The 17,686-nt window shown below is 41.7% G+C and overlaps 1 protein-coding gene across 1 annotated transcript in view; it reads left to right on the forward strand.

The window, feature by feature from the left end:
- The first annotated feature begins 16,845 nt into the window (after positions 1–16,845).
- The window catches only part of LOC149138092 (disease resistance protein RUN1-like), a 33,051-nt gene continuing 32,210 nt past the window's right edge, over positions 16,846–17,686 (forward strand). The window contains exons 1-2 of the mRNA XM_089450244.1: positions 16,846–16,961; positions 17,083–17,220. Of these exons, the coding sequence (XP_089306370.1) occupies positions 16,846–16,961; positions 17,083–17,220 (254 nt within the window). The remainder of the gene's footprint in view (positions 16,962–17,082; positions 17,221–17,686) is intronic.

The following is a 17,686-nucleotide window of genomic DNA, read 5'->3' on the forward strand; positions in this document are numbered from 1 at the left end:
GATTGCATAGGTGCGATTGCTAAAAAGTTCCTCTTTGAGTATGTACTGATGCGATTCGGGTGTCCAAAGATTTTGATGAGTGATCACGGTACACACTTCCTAAAAGAGATGATCAACGTGCTGACAGAGGAATTTCAGGTATATCACTAGAAGAGCACGCCTTATCATCGAAAGGATAACGGGACGATGGAAGCATTCAATAAAGTGCTGGAGAACACATTGACCAAGGTTTTCAATGCTCATCGAAGTGATTGGGACCTGTGCATACTCACAGTACTATGGGCCTATCGGACGACATGCAATAAGTTGACTACACAAACACCCTTTAGGCTTGTATATGGTGTTGAAGCAGTGATGCCCATGGAATACATTGTGCCTAGTCTGCGCATAACGGCACTCATAGGTATGATAGATCAAGGAGCCCTGGAAGAGAGGCTCGCGCAGCTGGCTGAGCTTGAGGAACAAATATTTCTAGCTGGATTTCACCAATAGGTCCAAAAGCAGTGGGAAAAAGCATGGCATTATTGACACATTATGCTGCGCAACTTTAAGGTAAATGACTTGGTTTTGTTATATGACAGCAAGTTTGATAAATTTCCAGGGAATTTCAGAATGCATTGGTTAGGGCCATATGTTATTAAGGAGATTATCGATGGAGGAGCGGTGCAGCTGGTCAAATTGAATGGAGATCCCTTCCCAAGAAAGGTGAATGGAAGTCACTTGAAGCCATACACCGGTGGTCTACCCATGTGACTATATGAAGGTAGCATAGTCTTAATGCTCCAGGCAACTGAAAGGATGCACGGGACTATAAACTACACTTCCTAGGTTGGGGAGCTGTGCGATGGGAGGATTATGCGAAGCAAGGAAGTGTCACAGGGTTCGCAACAGCACAAAGGGAGCTGCGCTACCCAAGGAGAAATCACATAAGTCGGCCAGAAAGTGATAGTTAAAGTCACTATTCATGATTTGACGGTAGAAATGCGGCCAAATGGAGTAGGCGGCCATCATTTAAGATGGAATTTATGGATTAGATCCTTGAAAATTCGCTGCTAATCCGGCAATAATGAGCCGAATTTGGGGGAACAGTCGGATTTGAATTCAAAATGCCCTATAAATTACAGGTGGTTGTCTAGTGAAAAACACTTGGCATTTCAAGAATTGAGTTCTCAGGCACACATGAACTGCGAGCACTTCAAACTTCTGATAACCAGTTCAGTATTTGAGACATTGTCAAAGGAGACATAGGAGTTTTTGCAGAACATCATGTCAGTGGCCACAGAAGCTATAGATACCGAAGTAGAGGATTCAGTGCCGAAAATTGATATGGAGGCTGAAGAAGCTGCTCCTGAGGTGGCTGAAGTATTAGTGGAAGTCCCCAAATCACCAAGGACGCCGACACCAAAGCCCACCCCAACCAAGGAGAGAACAAAGGACAAGAAGGGCAAGCAGCCTGCAATACCAAAGCATGCATTGCCGAGAAGAAACCCACCAAAGCCTACTGCACAAGAGAAGGGCAAAGCCATCAATCTAGAGCCGGAAGAGGAAGAAATCAAAGACATCTCGATGGATGATGAGGATGCGAGAGTAGACGTGGAGGAAGTTGAAGCCCAGGGTGTTGACCCTATCACTCAGTTGCCTGAGTATGTTCCTCCATGCAAGGGCAAGGCCAAGGTACCAAAGGATAATGATGAGAGCAAGGTCCCCTTGTACACCCCTCTGCTGTCGGATGAAATTGTTTTTGAAGGACCACACTTAGCACGCGTTCCTCTGCTAAAACTTGGAGACCAGGGTTTGGTTGACCATGAGAAGTTCCCACACCTGGCGACCGAGTAGCTGATGCATCGCATTGTCGATACAACCACCGAAATGACTACATTGGAGCTACAGAAGTGGCTCAGAGGAGTAGACAAGGCAGGTTTTCTCAACCTGCTATGGGTGCTGCACTACAACCGCACCCCAATTACAGTATTGGTCATCAAGCAGTTGTTATGCTTGGTGCATGATGGGTGTCTGTGGCTAAAGGAGCCAATACCCGTCACTAAGAGGTTGATCCATAGGATCATGTGGTTGCCTTACATAGGAGAGAATCCAGCCATGATATTTGGCGGAAAAGGTGGTGAGAAGGCCCTCGCAGAGGCCATGAAAGAGAAGTTTAAGTTGGTAAAGAAGCCATGCAGATATGCCATATCCAGCGTCTGTTACCCTGTTGTAAAGGTGGCTATGTAGATCTTCACAAGGAAGGTTATGAGAAAGTGTCGCGCTGATGAGGTGCCAAAGCCTGTTGTCGAACTAGCAGCCCAGTGTGCCGAAGGAGTTCAGTTCAATTGGGCAGAATATCTTCGCAGTGAGTTCCTTGCGAACTGTTGCGAAGCACAGGAGCTCAGCAAGACATTCCACTACACATGGCTCTTGCTGTTGATTGTGTTGGTAACATGGGAGCTGCCAAAGGACAGCCAATTCCCTTCAGTCGCGCTAGACATACAAGAAGCAGCAAAGTACGCTTCATTGTGGACGACCAAGGATGCACAGCGAATCAAGGACAACAAGATCTTCTAGATCTTGATGGAGATGAACATCTGCATGGCCATCAATCACAAACCGCAGTTGTCGCCTACGGTGTTTGCCAACCTGCAGGGCTACGCAGAGTTCAAAGTAGATTTTCACCATGTGGCCATCAGGGCACGGAAGGACCTTGCACATAAATGGTATGACTTGCCTTACCTAGCAACAAATGATGCCATTGATGCAATACTTGATCAATGGCTGGCAAAGTGGCACATCACAACAGACTTGGCAGTGGGAGGGAGAAAGTCCGCTACACAGAGAAAGAAGGAGGAGGACAAGCTAAAGATGATGCAACTGGATGAAAAGAGAAAGAAATATGCTACTGATAAGGCCCAGGCAGAGCGCGATGCCGCTCAACAGGCATAAAAGCAAACAGGAGGAACAGAGAGGGGGCTCTGACAAAGGCGTGAGGTCACCTTCACCTGAGACAGAGGAGGAGGCAGACGAGCAGACAGAACAACACGACACAGACCCACAAGCTTGTCTGCCTACATCAAGCATCCAAGGGAGCAGGAGAAAGGAGGGTCCATGGAAAATTTTAGGGGCGAATGTTTGCCCTTAGGCGAAATTAAGGGGTTTTAAATTTTTAGTGGGCGAATATTTTGTATCATAGTACATTTTTAGAAATCGCCTCAAATAGCCCACCTTATTTTAAGGGAGAGGGTAAAAAAGTTAAATTTAGCCCTTGAAATTAGGAGTTGCAACCTTCCATTCACCCTAATTTTCAAGAATAGGTTTTATTTAAGTGAATCGTATGGGCCAAATACCATATTTATAAAAGAGGTATGGTAAATTAATAAAAATATAAATAAATGAGAGGTTTGGTAAATAAATAAAACATTTTTTATATTTACTCCATAAGTCACCTTATATACATGCAAGGGTGTAAACAAATAAAAATATAAATAAAGTGGAGGTATGGTAAATAAATAAAACCTTTTTTTATACTTACTCAAAATGTATGGTAAATAAATAAAAATATAAATAAACTAGACGTATGGTAAATGAATAAAACCTCTTTTTATATTTAGTCCATAACCCTCTTTCTATTTATGAAGGCTCAAAAAAGAGGTTTTATTTAAGTGAATCCTATGGGCCAAATACCATATTTGTAAAAGAGGTATGGTAAATTAATAAAAATATAAATAAACTAGAGGTATGGTAAACAAATAAAACATTTTTTTATATTTACTCCATAAGTCACCTTATATTTACGAACACTCAAAAAATGCTAGGGGAAACCTATGGGCAAAATACTATGGGCCAAATGCCATGGGCTAGATTATTATTAATACCATGCAAAAAACATTATTAACTCTAATATTAGTATTAATAAAAATAAAAATGGCACATGGTATTGACCCGTGGTATTCACATGGAATGTAGCCTATTTAAATGGGGGAATTAAACCAGCATAGATCCATCTTTACTCTGGATCTACTAAGCCCCGAGAGGGATCAAATATCGTGATATGCAAACTAGCATAGAGTGAAAAAATATTTGATCCCTCTCGGGGCTTGGTGGATCAAGAGTAAAAATGAATGTTGTAATTTAATGTATGTTAAACATTTTAACTTGGTTAAAATAAAAATCAATTATTAATTTTATTAATTTTTATAAATTACTAATAGTAATTTTTAAGCTCCAGGTTTATGATAACCCATGGTATTGACCCATGGTAATACCATGGTATTCATGTGAGCATAGACTATTTAAAGGGGAAATTCTATCATCTTAGATCCATCTTAATTCTGGGTCTACCAAGTGCTCAGAGGGATAAATAGATTTCATCCCCCTAAAAGTGGTAGATGTGGAGTTAAGATGGATATAGGTTGGTTTTTATGATAATGAAGATATTAAATAGAATTAGGAAATTATATTGTAAAGACATCTTAAGGTGAATGGTTAAAGCTACATTTAGTCACTTCACAAAATCTAGTAAAAAATACCAATATCTCCATTAATATTGGTTTTCAACTTTTTCTGATTTAACAAAAAAAATTCAAAACAATGAAACCTTATCACTCTTTCTGCATCACCCTCGCAAAAGATTTCTCACCATTTTTCAAACATTCTCAATATGATATCTTCATGAAAAAGTTTAGGTACTGATGTTGGATTATTTGTTTGAAAAATAAGATGGTTTGTACAACCTTTCATCTTCTATGCTATTCTTAGTTTGTCCTAATGATCTGTAGGGGTTAGAGCCACTGCACCATATTTTCGTAAAAGGTGGAGATTGTTCACCAGAAAGGAAATTAATCTACATATTACAATGCTGTTAAAAAATGTGAGACCTATGAGGGTAGTGAATTATGCTAATAAGCAATTTAGATTGGGAGAGAGCTAATTAAATTTTATTATTTAATTGAAGATTTCCAAATAAAATAATAATAAATCTACATTTATATACTCATATATTGATTGGAAGGATTCTCACAATGGGATACCTAATACTTTCTTATATAATATAGTTGGGGCTTGCTACTTGTTGGTGTGTTGGGGTAAACAAACTTGATGCGTTTTTTTTTTTTTTTTTATCTCGCAGTTGGAGTCTATGGAATAAGAAAGAAATTTGATAACTTGAAAAAAGTGGTAGCTTGACAAAAGTTGTAGAGAAAAGATTAATCTCTCCTACCTTGACAGAACTCGTTGTCAATATCAACACCTACAAGAACTTTGTTGTGGAATATTATCAAAACTAATAGAAGGATATGAAAGAGTGTATTGTAAGAACCTTGACAAACATGGCCACTAAAACTTGGAACATTGTTTGTAGGAAGAGAAAATTATGTTTCTTTTTTCCAAACATGTATGTTAGTATATTATAGTTTAATGAATATGTTTTCTTATTATCATATATGGTTTCATACTTTAACAAAACATTCGCCAAGACTTCACAATGTTTTATTATTCATTAAAAGATTTGTCAAGATCTTACAAGATTTTATAATTTAGTGAAAGATTCTCCATCACTGACAAGATAGTATAATCTGGTGAGAGATTTGCCAAAAAAATTATACATACATATTATATTATTGAAAAAATCGCCTCCCATTTTTCCTATGTATCATGGGGATTAGCCCATTTATTATACATATAAATTTAGGGTGGTTCTTAAAATTTTCCCTGGGAGGGTCCAGGAAGAAATAGAAGGCTACTAAAACATCGCTGGACCTAATCACCCTCACCGAGGGTGATTTGCATGACATCGGTGACACGGTGCGGGATGTCACCGTGGAGGCCCTACAACAGTTTGAGTAGTAGAAACAACTAGTATTGGGGGCTATCCAGGCACGTCTGCAGGAGCTACAGATTCATGCGTCACAAGTTGGCACAATGTCTACCAGCCTTGTTATCGGCACTTCAAAAGCTGCCGAGATGTTGCGCGTGAAGGCCTCCAGCGCGATAGTGCTACCTGATGGAGCACTAACCACGGAGAATGAAGTTGACAGGCCCACTGTCAGCACCCTAAAGGGAGTAGGGTTGAATCTGGCAGTGCTCCCTAGTGAAGTGCTCCACCTATTATAGGATGGGATGATTGTAGAATTGAGGGCCCGTGAGCACTGCACCCTACAGGTGATCAATGAGCAGATGGCACTACATCGAGACTCTACCATTGCCGCTGTGACCGAGGTGACCAACCAGAACAAGTGTATAATGCAGGTCGTTAAGGAGGCATGCCGAATGGTCCCTGAGATGGCCATTCCTGAGGAAGAACCAGTCAAGGTGCGTGTCGCAAGCTGGCCATGGGGGTGCGCGACACTCGTACAAAAATGGCAAGGGTTCAGTTGGAGTTGAACCTGCAGATCACAGAGTTACAGTTGAAGGCCCAACCTTCAACTCCACCAGAAGTAAAGGAACAGTGGGTGACCACTGTCACAGAAGTAGTAGCGGTGGTTAACAGTGTAGTAACAAACAACATGCAACTTTTTGAGTAGCCATTCAAGGCCCTAACAAGCTTGTAGGAGGACCCTATTGTACAACAGCTGGAGATAGAAGCGTGCGCGCTACAACAATGCTATGATGAGGTCAAAGGCACAGCGTGAACCATCGTGCTCACACAAAGATTGGCGAAGTTACAGGAGGCTAAGCAGCTGAAGGAACAAGTGGATGCAGCGCTCCACAAGGAAGAAGTGTTGAAGTCATGACTGAAGACCTAGTTAGATGAGGCTTACACGATGATAACCTCTATTGAAGGAAAGCTTGCGACTCTGCAAGAAACTCAACAAAAGATTCAAGTGACAGTTCAGGAGCACTGACCAAGAAAATGATTGAAGACGCGAAGGAGGCGGCCACATAGTGCACTGTCGAGGTTGCAGTCATAAGGGTCGAGCTAGGAGGTCTTCGCGCTAAGATTCCCGCACCTGCTGAGTGACTCGAGGGTGAGTCACGATGTTTGTTTTGGGGGCCTGTTGGGAACGGGATCCCCTAAGGACAGTTTTGGGGCTAAAAGCCCATGTTTTGGTTGAACCTTGTAATAAAGTTGTAAAGTCTTTGTATTTTGTGGCCGCGGAGCACGAAGGTGTCCTGAGTCATAAAGGGTTGTCCGCCTTTAATTTTGTAAAGTAAAGTCGGCTATAAATATCTACCCATGGTCCGTGGACCATGGGATTATATAAAAAGAGCTAAGTAAGTAAGCTCTAAGTAGTTGAGAAGAGTCATAGGTGGCAGAAGGAGTCTTGAGCGATAAGGAGAAAATTCTAAGTTTTAGGTCTTAGTGTAGGTATAGGCTCTGCAGCCGAGTGTGTAGAGGCCTAGGGTAGAAGTACGAAGCTGAGTGCGTGGACCCCTGCAGCTGTGTGCGTAGGGCAGATAATAAGATAAGTACGATGCTTAAGATAATTTGGGAATCTGCATGCTACGTTGCCCAAGCATCATGAAAGTACCTGAACCATAGGTTAGGGCTGTGCAAAGGCCAATCATACCCCTTCACGAAGGTACTGAAGGGCAGAATAAAGGGCTAGACTGACAAAGCCCTAGAACTTAATGACCTGTGCGAGAGTAGGAATAGAAGGAATAAACCGACATCACAACCATATCAAGGTGCAGAAACTTGGTTCCAACATCCCCCCATACTGCTTCGGGTGAGACTTTGGTCCACACTCTGCAGGTTGATGCCGAAAGGGCCAGTAGTGTAGGGATTTGTTTGGCTAACTAACGTTGAACCTGGGTTAGGCCCCACCAAGCCAACAGTGTCCGACCGAATCCATTTGTCATGGATTAGCCACATCATTTCGAGGCCTTCATCATAACTCTCCTTATACCTTTGGGATGATGTCTAGGGACACATCATCCTATTCTTCCATGCTGATAGTTCCTACACTTTCTTCTTTGATAACCGTTGGGGTCGTGTCACCGAGATTACGTGTGAGTGGGGTCGTATGGCGTTCTCTCCCATTAGTCCAACTTTCCACTCTTACTGCCACGAGATATTATGCCAAGTCATCCTACTTCCTTCATCCTGATGCCTCCTTTATTGTACATGTTTGTTTCTTTGGGGTCATAGCGACAGACTGACCTATCTAGTGGGACTCCCTTTCCACCAGTTGAGTACGTCCTCTACTAATGCGGTATGACTCACATCATCCCACAGCTCTCCTCCCGACACTTACAATTGACTCCTTACTTTAATATTCCGGGGTGAAACCTCCAGGCCTACATCGTCCAGTGGGTCTTACCTCCACGACTTACAATTTTTGAATTCGTTAAGTGGCTCCACTCCCTGCCAATGGAAACACTCATTCGCTTCCAAGTTATATGCCTAGATGGCTTGGTGCTTATTCAGCCCTATGGTTCTGTTATGCCACTACTTGCAGATGTTCCAGGGTTAACCCATTGGGCTGACTCGACATGTGGACCAACTCCCAAAAAATAGCACCACAACAATAGTGCAGGCCCTCCATGCACCCACCTTACGTCATCCTACAAGGCCTTTCCTGACGCATTAGATTCTTCCATTCCAACATTACTCTAGGATGAGACTTCTAGGGTGACGTCAAATGACATCATCCTGCCTTAGCGTTCCCGACGCTTCCTAATGCACCTCCCTTTCATCCTTCTAGGCTAAACTTATGGGCTTGTGTGGATAGTGTGTTGCCCTTCCAACCAATGGCATAACTTTCAGGCACACTTCCTCTTGCCGCCTCTTATTGACACCTTGACCTTCCACTACTTCACATGATTTTTCTGGGTGAACCCTCAGAGTTCCACCTCTGGCCATGTCGACATTTCTTTGTCTAATCACAATGGAGAGGAATTAGGCCACGCCAATGGGAAGCATCCACATCTAGGGTTCTTCCTAGCTAAGGGTATGGTTTCTTGGTTCTATCATATAAGTTCAGGGCTCGGTCCATCCTGTGCCACATAAAGCTTTCCTTTAATCTCTTTCATGGCCCAACTAGAGGAACCTTTCTAAGCCTTATGCGATGAGCTTGATTTGGATTTCGATAAGCTTGAGGAGAGCTTGTTCCATCTCCCCATCAAGCACCTTCCACTGGTTATTTCTACTATGACTCTACCAGATAGGCTCTATAAGTGTCACGATCAACACCAACATTCAAAACTAGAAGTGGCTACTTACTAAAGCACATGATGATGCTACCCCTCCTGATCTTGGGTGAAAGCCACTCCAATGAGTTATTGGCCAACTGACATTCCCTGCATCGAACTAGGGAATTTTCTTACGTGCCAGCATAGGTTCTCCTACAACCACACTCTACTATGAACTTGTAATGAAATCTTGAAGAGATTCACCTCTACTTCCACACACCAAGGGTTCCAGATCCCTCAACAAGTCTACAAGTAGCTCTATGGCACTATGCAGGGCCCTCCAGTGCTTGATCAACGACTTCGGGCTACTAGTGGAAGACATCCAAATGAATAATAATGGAAAGCTGACTCAACTTCCATGTAATGGTTTCTAGCTACCCTTATGCTTAAAAGAAAGAGAGACTCTTTCAGTATTGATGCAACACTGCTTGTATAGATTCATAGGCTTGAAACTGAGCATCTCAATAAGTGTATTAAGCATGTACAAACCCTCCTAAGCAAGCAGTCCCTTGGTAAACATTTCTGATTAATAAAATAGTTCTTTTATATCTAATGTTTCTAGGTCTTAATCCAGATCCTTACGGATCCTTCCATTGACTGTAACATTCCAGTATGTATTTGCATTATTTACTTATGTGTGGTTTCAACATAGTTAAGTGTATTATTCAACATACTAATTCTACCCAAGTTGCAATACATGTTCCTACATTTATATACGCTATTTCAAACCAGAAATGCAAGCTTGAGATTCATATGGTCATCATACCACATAAGGAGAAATGTTCGTACAAGATATTATTATAACATAATCAATCTTTCTACCCATTATTCCAACACATAACATCTATCAAGATTCTCAACCTAGACTTCCTTACTATTACAATGCCAAGAAGCCTATAGGAAAGATAACAATTATTGATGATAAATATGACCTCCTCATGCACATGATAGGGATGCTTTGTTAGATTAAATACATGTGTTATTACCCTATAAATCTTGGTGTCGATTTATGGGTGATTGAGTATCATTCTAGAGGTTTCAGTTTTTTCCATAGCGCTAGGGAGTTGCTTGTTGGTACCAGCCTTGTCAATGTCGAAGATGTGAATTTTGAGGTAAAAATATTTTTTACCAGATTTGGGAAATAAAAACTTTGGTTCTTATAAGTTTATTGTGTTTTCGGGATTACTAGAATACGTTCGCAGAGTTATACAAGAGTTTTTCAAGTATTTTTGGCAAAATTAATGGACATGGGTACAATTTCCAAATATTCATTTTATACCTTATCTCCAAGCAGCATTTTATTTCAAGTCTACAAGCCAACACATAGCCCAAATGTCGAGTCAAAGCCTAATGCCAACACAACAGTTTTCAACGCCAAGTGCCATGAAGGTTACAGATGTGGAGAAAAGGGTTATAAAAATCCACAAATCACAAGTTGTCAAAAGGCCCAAAATCACTAAAACCATGTGCCCAAATGCCCATTCAATGCTCAGATCACCAAGAAAAATGCTAACTCAGTGGGATCGAATGTTGATACAGAGGCCATGAATTCGTGGCCCAAATTCAAGATATCCATTTCCAAGATCCATTTTGTTCTTGCCATTGACGCCATGACTGCCCAGGAAATGCTAAACAAAATGGATCAAAACTGAAATGCACCAAATAGAATTGTTTAGTTGGACTTGGTGTCTCAGTTTTGTTTCCAGTAGTAATGGGGTCTCATTTCTAGAATTCTGGAAAGCTTTTCACTGCTGGTGTTGCATCGATTGTCTCTCCGATCTTGACTGGTGGTTATATTCATGGCATATTCAACAGATCATGGCCATGATCATAGTTATATGTCAAAGTAAAGGCACACACAGTAAAAAAAATTCACATTTGTTTAAGACACTATTGGTTATCAATGATCATAGACTGAAAGGATCGCCAAGGAAAGGGCCACGGGTTTACTATATCATCCAAGTGACAAAATTAGAGCATTTGATCACCATTTGGATAAAAATCCCTATTAATAGATGAGATTTCCACAGGTTTGGACAACGATCCAACGTACCAAATTGTTCGATGCCCAAATCGTAGTAGGATCCAATAAGGCAGCACCAAGTTCTTTCTGTGATTGAATGAGTTTATGTCACATACAGAAGGGAAACTATGGTCCAGAAGCAATTATGCCTATTCTTATCCTCCTACAACAAAGGACAAAACCGTGTATCCAAATTTCCACCAGCAAATGATAAAGACAGAGTGCATAATGATTATTTTCAGGGCATCATTTAAAGTTGTAGATCATTGTTTTGCTCACAGATTTCTATACGAAGATTTGAGTGCATAATCCATTCTAACGTTCCATTTGTAAATATTCAACCGTCATGCCATGAGCATGTTATCACTTAGGTTGTTCCCTGCCTCTAGGAGGGAATACGCCCGAGGTAACCACTAACCAGTCTTTTAGCTGCATGTTCTAGCCTACCTACAACCAGAGAGGGCTCTCTCTTTGTAATTTAGCTTTGTTTTGGAGTATTTTAGGCTAGTTATGATGCACAGAGTTTGGTTTTTAGTTTGTTGGATGGTGACCTCAAATAGAGCTGGGATGCAGGTCCAAAACAGTTTATACTATTGGGCAATGGAGTCAATGATGGGGTACTGTTGAAAGTGTTTCTTGGGTAAATGGTAATGCTACAGAGCAATATAGGCAGTTCTTAGAACAATTTTCAAATCTAGAAATTGGTGGAATGTAGGCCAGTGGATGAAGGGCAATCAAGAATCCTTGATCATGCTGGCAGAGGGAAGGTGCTTGAATATTATCTAGGAGCAATTAAGAATTCCTAAATAGTATTCAAAATGAAAGAATTAGTGTAAACATGAGCAGCTAAGAATTCATATTTATGACTAACTCTGAAGAAAACATAATTAATAGCAGAGATTGAACACAGGGTGCATTTAAACAAATCCTAGGTTATTCCTTTTCTCTGTTACTAAGACTATGAAACATATATGATATTTGCAAACACAGAAGACATAAACACAGGTTAGAGCAACTTATTGATCCATAGAAAGACACAGGAATTCTGTAGCAGTTCCCAGAACATTAAATCCACATTCAGACGGTGCAGCAACAGTGAACTTGAATGGCCATTTGTATTAGACAGTCTCGAAATTTACAGCGCAGTCCAGAGAGAAAATCACGAACCCCAAATACATATTATAGGGAGGTATTTATACAAACAGGGAGATACAAAATATCGTGAAGATAAGTTTTGAAGTCATAACTTCCTTTACCAACTTTTAAGAAGAAGTAAATGAGGGAAATAAATGCTGTAGTAAATGTGAATGTGCTGATAGTCCAATTTATCAGAGATATTTGACCTTTTGGACTGAGTGAGTCGGCTGGTTGCTGCGTATTTACTCCGCGTTTGCTGCCTTGATGTTGCTATGTTGTTGTGTCGTTGTCTTGGCCTTGTCATCAGTGCTTGATTTTTTACATTAACAAGCTGTAGTCACAATTTGACTTCTTATTTCTGCTGTTTTTACTTTTGGACAGGTGGCCCGTGCTTTAGAGTTTGCTGACCTGTAGCTGACCAGAAAGAAAAATAAAAACAAAATTACCTGAGTAATATTTCCAGCATTCCTTGCCACCAGTGCTCTGTATGCAACTGTTGTCTTTGTATTTTATTCAGTGTTTCATTAGCTTCAGTGTATCTATAAAAGTTGGGCTAGACTTCAAAAAGATGGTTTATCTCATGTTTAATGTAAAACAGATTTTCTAATTTGTCATACAGACTCTGTCCAGAGGGAGGCTCTGTTTCTTCTGAGGTGCTTGAGGATGCTGTAATTTGATTGGAGGCGTAATTATTTACCCTGTTGGCATACTGCTCATGTGATAGCAGTCTTCCAGTGCTGGTTAATAAACTAGGTAGCCCTTTGCTCTGTAATGTTGCAAACTTTATTTTGAAGTCATTTATTTCTGCCTGCATTTCTTGGCATTTTCTTTCCAGAGTCTGCACAAAATTCCTTAGGGTCAGCACCGTTCTCACTAGTAAGATGGTATCTGTCCTATTCCTGATACCTATTGCTACCAATTTCTCTTTGGTATGAGTGTTCGGGAATTGAATCATTCTATTGGCTTGCTCAGGCATATTTCCCAATGATGCTCTAGCCTTTTGAGTTTCAAATTGAGCTAAGCCTAACAATTCCATTTGCTCATGTATGGTTTCAATTGATTGCCATTGGTCAGTAATGGATTGGCCAATTTTGGCCCACAAAATTTTCTTGATTTCAGCTAGAGTTTTACCTAGAGTAAGCTCCTTTTCCAGCTCCTTTATTCTTTTCTCCAAGGTTTTTACTTCCCTTATCTTCTCAGCTACATCCATCTTTGATTTGTCATATCTTACCTCAATTTTGGCCAGCTTTTCTTTGGCCTCTTTTAATTTTGCCATCTATACTTCCAGAGCCTTTATTTCTTTCATCATCTCCTCCATACTCAAGCTGGCCTCTTGTTCTGGTGATGTTGTAGTTGTTGTTGTAACCATTGCTGAAGTTGAGGTTGGAGATGAGGTACCTGCTATCGATGTTGGATCAGTAGGAGGGACTGTTATGGTGACTGTAGGAGGAGCAGTCTCAAGAGTTAGAGTTGTTTGAGCTGGCTGAGAGGCCAACTCTCCCTGTCTTCCTTGTAGTGATGCGTCCAAGGCATTCTCTGTTTCTATCAGTCTTTTATGCATCCTCATAAGCAAACTAACTACATCCTCCTCTTCTTTTTGTTGTTCTACTTCTGTGGTTTGGGGATGAATTGTAGGTGGCAGCCTGAGTTGTTTTTTGAGGGCCGCTATGTCTTCTTCTTTCTTCTTAATCAAAGCCTGCATGCCCTTGGGATCGTTGGGATCATGTCCCAACTCCATAATGATCTCCTCCAAGGATTTGATTCTATTGTCCTTGGCCTATGATGAAGCTTTCTCCAATTCTAATTGGGCAGAAGTGTTGTGAAGTGAATTCTGCAGTATGTGGGCCAATATTGCCTTATCTGCCAGGGTGGAGTACACCATTTCTCCAGTTTGTTTGTGTAACTCAATCTGGTCCATTGGATGGATGTCTTTAGCAAGCACTTCCAGATTGGTCCTAATATAATCAGCAGCGGATTGGGGCTGCTGTACTGTAGGTCTGAAATGACTGAGGGTCATTTTCCCTTCTTGGATGTCATAGGCTGCCATTAGCCTCTGTTGATTAGTGGGAGCCATTCTTAGCAACTGGTTGTAGAGCTGGAATCTTACCGGCTCATTTCTGGCCTTGATTTCTGTGAATGCCTTCTTTATGTCAGAGCCTTGCTTGCTCTGCTACTTGGTGGAGGTTGAGGTAACCTCCACACCTTGTTGTCTCTCTTGCTCCTGCTGAAAGGAGCTAGCTGATGTTTCCATGCTTGGAGGAATCCGCTGTTCGGTTGTTTCCTCACCTCTTTGATTGCCTGTTGTCTCCTCTATAAATTCTTCCTTAGAATAGGGGTTTAGCCTTTGCCTTTTCTCTCCTTGCTGTTCTGTGGAGGCCCCTGTGGGCATCTCTTCCTGCCTATCCCTTTTCTTTGCTCTTTCATCATTAAGAGGAGTTTGTAAGACAGGGAATTCAGGTGCATTTGCTTGTGTTGAAGGAGCTTGCCCTTGACTTTCTTCTTCCGCTGTGTCTGGCCGGTCTGTCATTGTCTCCTGCTGCTCTGAATGCTGCACCTCTTTGCCTTTAGATTTCCATGCAGGTGGATCAATTTCTTGGGCAAGTTGCTGGGAAGTTGTGGCAGATGATGTGCCCGCTCCAAGGTGTCGAGGCAATGTGAAAAACACTTGTCCAGCAGAGTCAAGGTCAAGTGTCTTTTCAAACTCTTTCATTTATTTTTCTAATATTTCTTATTCATTAAGTTCCTCAACTAGTGTGCCTTCTATCCATTCCTGCTGATTAGCATATTGTTCAATTTGAGGGATACTATAGTGCACATATCCTGTAAGCTTGTGTTTGACTCTCCTAAAGCTTATGAAATGTTCAGGGTCATATGGCACCCAAAGAAAACTTTGTTTCAGCTTGAGTTTGTCTCTCAGAATAGTGTCAGCCTCTTTCCATGCTTCTTCCCTTTTATTAAAGATAAAAGGGCCCAATTGGTGCCTTATCTTGAGCTGTGCCTTTTTCCTGGCATTATAGAAATGGGTCAAATCTGAACTACTAAACTGCCGGTAGTACTCCAGGGCAAAGAGTCTCATAGGAACATATTTTGGTAGCTTGTAGGGAGCTAATTGACAACCATAGATCCTGATCACTGTATGGTTTTGGTAAAAATACCAATCACCAATGCTGTATTCCTTTGAGAGGTGTAAGATTTTCTGCATTTCAGCAGAGAGCCTGGCAGGAGGAGTTATTGACAATAAGCAGGTGGCTGGATATATGAAGAGGTCAATAAACTCACAATATGTATATGGGGAGCTACTAACATATGGAACACTAAGGACCAGAATATTACAGACCTTTGCTCCCCGGGAAACTATCTGGCTGATAGTACATCATCAAATGGTATATGTATGCAGTGTATTTGAACACTCTCTCCCTCTCTAAGTTCATGAACTGCTCATGAATCGTGTTGGCTATGAAGGTGGCATAGTCATACTTGATAGCAGGGGGCTGTCCTAGGGCAAATATGGACATCAAAGCAAATACAGTTTCATCCACAATCTCACTTGTTCTGAATCCCAGGATGTAGGAAATCATGTCTATGAGCATTTTTCCAGCCTCAGTAAACCAGGCATGGTGATAGGGAATTTTGTATCTGGAGTGACAATTTGGTGGCATAAACAGCTTGGAAATTCGGTCAACTTCTGCAGAGGACAACTTGGAGGCTTGGTCCAGCAAATTTTTCATAGTGAGAGGGACCAAAGGCTGAGCTGGCTGGAAGTGCAGCATCTCATTTATGGACTGAGGGGTAATATAAAAGAGGACATTTCCAGCAGGGTCCATCACTGCCCTTTGAGAAGGCTCATAATTAGCACAACATTGATGGATGAGGTCAGGAAAGACATTGACTGCAGGGAGGTAGTATATAGGCATATTAGACTCCCAGATTCCAAGTAGGTCAGTTTTGTTCCTGTGGCTATTCCTTATTTCACAGAAAGCTTGCAGGTGAGGCTTTTCACCCTCCATGTCATCAATCTGAAAATCCCTATCAGCTAGAGGTAACCACTCCAACTGCCTATGAGGTGCATTCAAGGGTGCAATGTTTAAGGCCACTGGAGCCTCCATGATTTACTGTGCTTATAATTGGATTTGAGTCTATGTCTCAACAAGAAGCAGAGTTATGACATAGTGCTTTTTAGCATGAATTTTGCAGTTTGAGTTCTGTACGAAGGTGGCCTTACTGAGTGGAAATCAAAGTTAATATAGAGTCTGTAGGATTTTTAACGAGAAAGCTTAAAAATAGTGGGAAGAGCGCAGCTTTTACAGGTGCTTTTGGTGGTTTTGCAAGCAAATAGGAGCTCGATTTCAAGCTTTAATGGACAATTTATCAGAGGGCCACAGAATTAGTAGGTTTTGCTTGAAAATATGGTTACATAGTGAGGCAGAGTGCAGGAGCTTGCGGGCGATAGTGTTTTTGAGTTGAATTTAGCTGTCTTGGTAATCTTTTACAGAGAAATCATGAAAAAACAGGGTTTATTGGTGATTCACGGGTAAATACCTATTTATACGAGACTTTGCTGTGGAATGCAGTTGCAGAGTGAGCTGGGGGAGTCAGTTTTGCAATATGAATGCGCCTGGGTGGCAGACTGGGACGTTAATGGTGAATTCGACGTATTTCTCATGCACGTTCTCCGCTATTGGTCGCATAAAAATAAACCAAAAAACATCACTTTCGTGAGTTTTAACGAAAATTTGGGTTTTTTTCAGACTTTTTGGCGCTTTTTGTGCTGACGTCAGCATGACGTAGATTTTGTCATGTAGCGGGTACATATGGCAGCTGATGTGGATGGGTGACGGGGCGGACACGGCGGACTGTACAGTAGCACGGGTGCTGACATGGTGTATGACGTGCACGGCGGGGAGAACAGGCGGTAAATGGTTTGCATCGGACCGCTTTTGGTACAGGGGCGGTTTCTGTCAGAGCGGGCCCAATGCAATAGAAATAGGCCATGCGTCCCCATGTACGACGGAAAAACCGCTTTCCATTGGGAGCTAACTCTCGTACAGTGGGGCGGCTCCGATATCAGCGTGGGCCGTTGGATCTGGTGGCTGCGATCCAACGGTTGACGGGAGGCGCAGGTGGTGGTACGATATGGCGCGGGGACCCGCCCATATATTTAATATTTTAATGTTTGCGCGAGGGGTTTAAACCTTGGGTTATTGGTTTATGTGGTATATACGGGTGGCGAAGGTTATTGGTTCAACCAGCAGTCAAACCAATTCCAACATATATGTTCGCGCGGGGTTTTTTTAATGTATGGTTAAGTGGGGGGGGGGGTTAATGAGGTTATTTATTCAACCTGGTGTTAAATAAACCCTTGTGGAACATGTGGAGGGTTCTTATTGGACCCGGGTGGACCAATAA

The sequence above is a fragment of the Pinus tabuliformis genome, chromosome X, assembly GCF_031772625.1.
Source record: "Pinus tabuliformis cultivar Carrire ecotype Pingquan chromosome X, CPIR1, whole genome shotgun sequence".
Lineage (NCBI taxonomy): Eukaryota > Viridiplantae > Streptophyta > Pinopsida > Pinales > Pinaceae > Pinus > Pinus tabuliformis.